General features: G+C 43.9%; 1 protein-coding gene across 3 annotated transcripts; it reads right to left on the reverse strand.

Annotated features, from left to right (window-relative positions):
* Positions 1–1382: 1382 nt before the first annotated feature.
* On the reverse strand, positions 1383–5982 carry CHCHD7 (coiled-coil-helix-coiled-coil-helix domain containing 7). 3 transcript variants are annotated; one of them, XM_057366601.1, is made up of 4 exons: positions 5827–5982; positions 3037–3114; positions 2378–2476; positions 1383–1612 (listed from the first exon to the last, which is right to left on the reverse strand). In XM_057366601.1, exons 2-4 carry the CDS (start codon positions 3088–3090, stop codon positions 1511–1513), a joined length of 255 nt encoding a protein of 84 aa, XP_057222584.1. In that variant the 5' UTR covers positions 3091–3114; positions 5827–5982; the 3' UTR covers positions 1383–1510. The 3 variants fall into 3 exon arrangements, with proteins under 3 accessions (XP_057222584.1, XP_057222586.1, XP_057222585.1); XM_057366603.1 differs by lacking the exon at positions 5827–5982 and adding an exon at positions 4532–5520; XM_057366602.1 differs by lacking the exon at positions 5827–5982 and adding an exon at positions 3321–4514.
* Positions 5983–5988: the final 6 nt, after the last annotated feature.

Consider the following 5988-nt stretch of genomic DNA (forward strand, 5'->3'; position numbering starts at 1 on the left):
AATAAAGAATCTGATGATCTTGATTGAAGAAAGTACATTTTCCTTGCCAGGAACTGACAAGAGAACTTGTGACATGCTTGGAGGCTGCACAGTTATGCTTGGAGAATTGCATACTCAAAAGGCATAGAGTTACACACTCATTCCAACAACAGAAAGGATAGGATCAACCCATTTTAAAACTCACATGTGGATGGAGAACAGAAAGGAGGAACGAAAGCAGATTTTGTGTTGTTAGTAGTCAGCTCAAAAAAAGGGAGAAGGCAGAAACAGCACAAAAATCACACACCTATAGAAACAGGCCTACAGTGGAAAGAAACAAGACAAGCCAGACAGGAGAAACAGAAAGCYGTGAAGTCTTTCCAAAACAGTCTAAATAGAGAGATAACACTTTTACACTATCCTTCATGAGGTCAGCCAGAGTTCTGCTAAGTTGATCCCAGTAAGTACTAAAGGATTTCACATGGAACCTGAGCTCATGACAGTRGTTTTTCTGTTTTATCACAGGATGCAAGCTTTTAAGCCAGGACACCAACAGGCAAAAACCACTGTTTTTTTACTAGAAAGCAACCTGTTTACACATATTAGTTGTTCTATTTAGCTAAGGAATCAGCCTTATTTAAGATTCRAGTACCTGTTTAAACTGAGCTTTGTAGTCTTGTATGAGTAAGCATTTCCAAACCCAGGGTTTCAGCTGTCCAGAGTCTTAGATAGATGTACTATAGTTAAACCTGCCATGTCACTCAGAGGATATGTTTACATGTCTGCAAGTCCCCCCGCCTCGCCTGCCAGCCACTAAGGTATCTATTTACTATCAGCAGAAGCTACTATTCAGCTATTCAGCTCAGACTTGAGGAGTTCAATTTTAGCTTCACCAGCCTCTCTAACCTTCTAATAAGCAAAGCTTGCAGATCTGATTTACTGCAAGCTCCTGCTGTAACTGACAAGTGCAGTGACAGACCTAATGACAAGCTTCCTGGATTCAGGACTTCAGTTCATGAACAGTCTTCTTTGAACTGGGAACACAGAATACAACATATGWGAAAACTGTGCAAAGATGACACATGGTAAATCCATACTATTGAGCACAACAGCTGAATCTAAGAAACATGGTGCTTGTACGAGCTTCTCAACCTGCTCCAGCAGTCTTGGAACTTAGAACCACACTACAATGCCCAACAGGCCCCTCTTTTCAAACAGACTTTCTGCAAGTCCCATTAATTTTATATTTAGAATTTCACATCCAGATCGTTTCTACTTCCAAAAGTTTCTACACGTAAGTTGCATTGACACCCATGTCTTCCAATAAAGAGGCCAAGTTCCCTCTTTATTGACAGGAAGTATGAATAAACCCAGGAAGTTTCTATCCTAGAAAGCTCACACACTTTGAAGTTTAAGATCTTATTTTAATCCAAAATATGGCAACTGTAAAATCCAGTTCATAAAATGGTAACTTGCTGCTGCCAAGTCTTCTTATGCACAGTGATAGCAGTCAATCAATTAAAGTTTCTGGTCAGTAGGGCTTCCCCATTGATTCCAAGATTTTCTTTCTCTCTTCTGCTGGGGGCATCTCTGGTTTCACACCATTTCTCTTCCTTTGCATCATAATTCCATGCTGGAAACAGAACAAAGGGACCATGAGAACAGATTTCTCAGAATCTCTGCTCCTGAGCTCTGAATGAACTACCTTTTAAYAGAAAAATGCTTTCTATATCAACACCCAGGTACTCTAAAGTCCAATTAGCTGGTAAGTAAATGTTACTAGTATTTAGTCGAAGATATCTGATAGTTTACCTTGCTGCTTCAGAACAGAGTGCAATGAGTATTCCCATTACACTACATCAGACTAGTGCACAATTGTCTGTAAATAGTTTTTTTATAATATTTAAAGGCTAAAACCTCTTTACYATGCTGGCATAAGGAAACAGCAGAAAACAGTTTAACTGCACATAGTTCCTCATGATACTTCTTTATCACCAAATAAGACTGAATTCTTCCTAAGCTTCATATTAAGTTATTATTAAGTAGACATTATCCAAGCCAGTGGGAAACCAGATAACCTTACCTTGCCTTTAGAACTTTTTCATTGCATCAATTTAAAAGAGAACTTATTACTAGAAATATCCCACTCAAATTCAGAGGAAAACATCAGKTACTGCAAGAACACTGACTCACGGACTGAGAGAGTAAACTCAGAAAAATCAAGTGACATACTTTGATGTGCATGTGCTTAAGTCTTCCAGCAACACATACTGAGACCACCCGGGCTAGTAAGTTACCATAACAGGGGCAAGTTTGAAGGTTTGAGAAAGCAGCATATCAGAAGTAATGTACATAGAGCAAAGCAGAGAGTAAAATTAAGAAAGTCTACTGTGCTTACCCAGAATTTTCTGCAGTTTTTGTACTTCAAAAAATAATCTGTACACATATCCTTGTTATAGTTGTTGTCATTCAAACATTTTGTAGTGGCATCTGTTTCCTTTAATAGGGGAAAAGATACTTCAGAGCTGAGGGAAGTTACTGTATTCAGTACTTAAATATTTTAACAAGTCCCAGAATATCTATGAAGATAGGAGCTCTTCAGATGAAAGAATATTATCGAAGAGAGCAAAGGAACACCTATTACAAAGGATAATCAGTGCTTCCAARCAGTGATTTCATTTGGAGATAACAGAGAATAGTACTCTTTAGACAGTTAAGTATAGAGTCCACAGAATAGTTGTTTACAAYGATGCTTGGTATAACTCACAAAGACTTCTAAAAAATAACCAAGCTTGCCTAACCAGGATTTCAGGCTCTGGTTTCAGGGACAGAAAATTTAASAGATTGTTATCAGCTGTATTACTCCTATTTATGGGGATTTATTGTTATTTCTACTTATTATAATGGATGATTTTCAGCCCTTCCCATCTTCAGACTCTTAAGAAACTTTTAATGCAAAGTGCTATAATGCAAGTGTGCTATCCACAAAACAGTCCCCCAGAAGGTGAAWTATTTTACATTGAAATGTACAAACAGATCTCAATTTGATCATCTTACCGCTACACATGGATTTATATCGTGATCTCTAAGCTTTTTTGCATGCCTGGACATTCTAGACAGACACTCGTACCTTGGCTAGAAAAGGAAAAAAAAACAGGATAAGTATCTACTTTTAACAGTAACTCCGGATTAAGTCTGAACTTCAGGATGTAATAAAGGCCTTCTAGTAACACACAGTTTTTTTATCTTTGAGAAAATCAAACATCTTTTGCAAAGTGTTATTTCAAAAGCAGCAACAGCAAGACTGTTTAGAAGTTTAGCCCATCACCAAGACTGCTTACTCCCTGATGAATTCCTGGAGAGAATGGARTCACTGCAGCAGCTCTCACTCCAGCCTGTGCATCATGGGGGAAGTGACCATGTGGAGGAGAAACAGCTCCATAGAAGCTCTTCACAGCCAACACACTGTAGACACTTCAATTAATAGTGTGTGGGAGGAATGCACAAGTAAACTTTTCCAGATTTGTTCCTGCTCCTTAGCTGGATCACATCTGTATCTTCACTGAGCTTTCCCAGGTACAACAAGTGTCCAACAATCTCCTGTGTTGCTGTATCAAATATTTAACAGAAAAAGCACTGGTTTCACCGCAAGGTGGGACCAGACCCACTTACACTGTGTATGACAGCTTGAATCACATTTTTTATCATTTAGTAGTTTGACACTGACTCTAGGAACTAAGCTTGAGAGACACAGAGTTCAGTGCCAAGAATCTCCACTRATCCAAGATGATGACATCAAGATGAACAGCAGATCCTCTTTSCTTTTACAACTCCCTATACACTGCCTCCAGCTCACATATGGCGATGCAGGTATTTGTTCCAAACAAATACTAAATCTAACCAAAAATACATCAATGTTGACCAGATGACTGCTTGAAGCAATGCAATCAGAAACACAGAACAAAGGGAGTAAATAAAAGGACTGCTGATGGAGGAAACTGAGCTTAATCTTGTTTTCTATTTTCCAAAAAAAAACATTAATGTTAATTCTTAACTAAGACCTGTTTCTGTTCACATTGGGGAAYGATAACTGCAAGTCTGCAGTAAAAAGTCCATTTTGCTTGATACCAGATTAAATTAAAAAATCAAATACTGCCCYTCGTAGTTTTTAGAAAACCATGTTTTAGAAGGGATTTCTTCTTTGGGTATGAGTAAGCTATTCCCAGCAAACAAGCCTTAGGTTTTACAACTGTGCATGTATACTTTCCTGCTGCTTGGAATGTTCTTTGCTTTCTGCATGTCATCTCCTGCAAGTGGGCCTTTTAATAAACAGCATCAGGAAACGCTCTCACTTTCCTTTGAGAACTAGCCAGTGCTTAAGGTAATTTCACAAGCTAGGCAAATGTTACCTTTTTTGGTGGGTGGAAGCGCATTTTTGATGAGGCACTTCAAATGGAAACACAAGCCAGTACACTAACATCATCCCAGACTTCCAGAAAGGAGGAGGGAGGGGAAAAGTAGGAWGCAAAAGCACCTTACCACAATGCCTCACCTAAGCACCTACGACAGAGACAAGATTTTTAGATGTTTGCGCTTGTGTCTGTGTTARAACTCTGCATTTCACATTACCACCGAAACAGACATGCCTCAAGTCTTAGTTTGACTTCAGACTTACTCTCTGAAAAAAATACTTGTGAGTCATAGGATGTGCCATCATAATCAGTATTCCTCATACAAACTGCACTTGACACTTTCCGTTTGATTACACCACCAGAGTCTGCAACCGTGCTCGGTCTAAGGAGCAAGGCACACCAATCCATTAAACACCTACTTAACGAACAGGCAGTTTAGGTCCTAATGAAGATGCATAGCTCAGAGCACGCAAATGCTGAAACATTCTTAGTACTACCCAAAAGGTCTGCTAGCTCCCGCGCGTGTTCCTCTCTCCCCCTCTCCCAAGTACTTCAGGATTTGAAACATTATCAGCTGGAAGGGCAGGCGGGTCACGCCAAAATGCTGCTGGGTGGTTGAATGAGCAGTTGGGCAGGAAGCRAGCTTCCCCCTCCTCCCAGGTTTTGCACATGCACGGGCTTCCCTTCCTGCTTTCAGATTACAGGTCAGAGCCCAGCCACAACCAAAGGCTTGTCTATTGCACAGTTCTTAATTATGCTTTAACACATTAACAGTTGTAAACTGTACCACAGAGAACCAGGGCTGTTGCTGGCACTCTTTAACCCTAGGGCTTTTTCAGTTCATAAACCATCAGGGCACTTTTCTACAGGCTCCCTCCCATTGAAAAGCGTTTGGTTTGCTTTAAATGTACACATATAGATACAAATTCGCTAATTATGCTGCAATGCAGACCRGCTTATTAAAACTTTGAACCCCGGAGCCAAGGCCGTACTAAAAATCCTGCGGCTTTTATCGCTGTTACGGTGGAGGAGGCCGGGAGGAGGCAGCCGGCGGGCCCGGGCGCCCAGCACCGCGGAGCTGCCGCATTGCTCGACCCAGCTTCCCGAGGAGGGCCGGGGGCCGTCCAGGTGCGGAGGCGAGGCCGGCGCCCCCCGCCCGGCCGCTGCCTTCCCCCGCCGGCGGCGGCGGAGCGGCCGGAGGCTCCCGGCGACCCCTTCCCCCGCCCCGGGTCGTTCCCCGCGGCCGCGGCCGCTGCCGCCGCCTCCCCTCGGCACCACCTGCCGCCAGGGAGCGGTGCCCGGGCCGCGCCGCCGCCGGGCCYGAGCGGGGCTGCCCCGGCCCGCGGGCGGCCAAGGGCGAGCGACACTTCCCGCGCCGGCCGGGAAGGGGAAGCGGCGGGCGGGCTCGGCCCGGGTCGCCGCCGGCGGCACTCACCTCCGTCCCCGGCCGTGTCCGCGGGAGCCCGGGGCGGGAGGGGGGCAGCCCGTCTCCAATTCGAAAGACGTCAGTGGCTCGGGCAGCGCGCTTAAGTACGGGCGCAGCCTACCCCGCTCCCGGCCCCGCGGCTCCCCCCGGCCCCGCGCCGCCGCCGCCCAC

Source organism: Malurus melanocephalus, unplaced genomic scaffold (genome assembly GCF_030028575.1).
Source record: "Malurus melanocephalus ecotype Western Australia unplaced genomic scaffold, MMel_1.1 scaffold_69, whole genome shotgun sequence".
Taxonomy (NCBI): Eukaryota; Metazoa; Chordata; class Aves; order Passeriformes; family Maluridae; genus Malurus; species Malurus melanocephalus.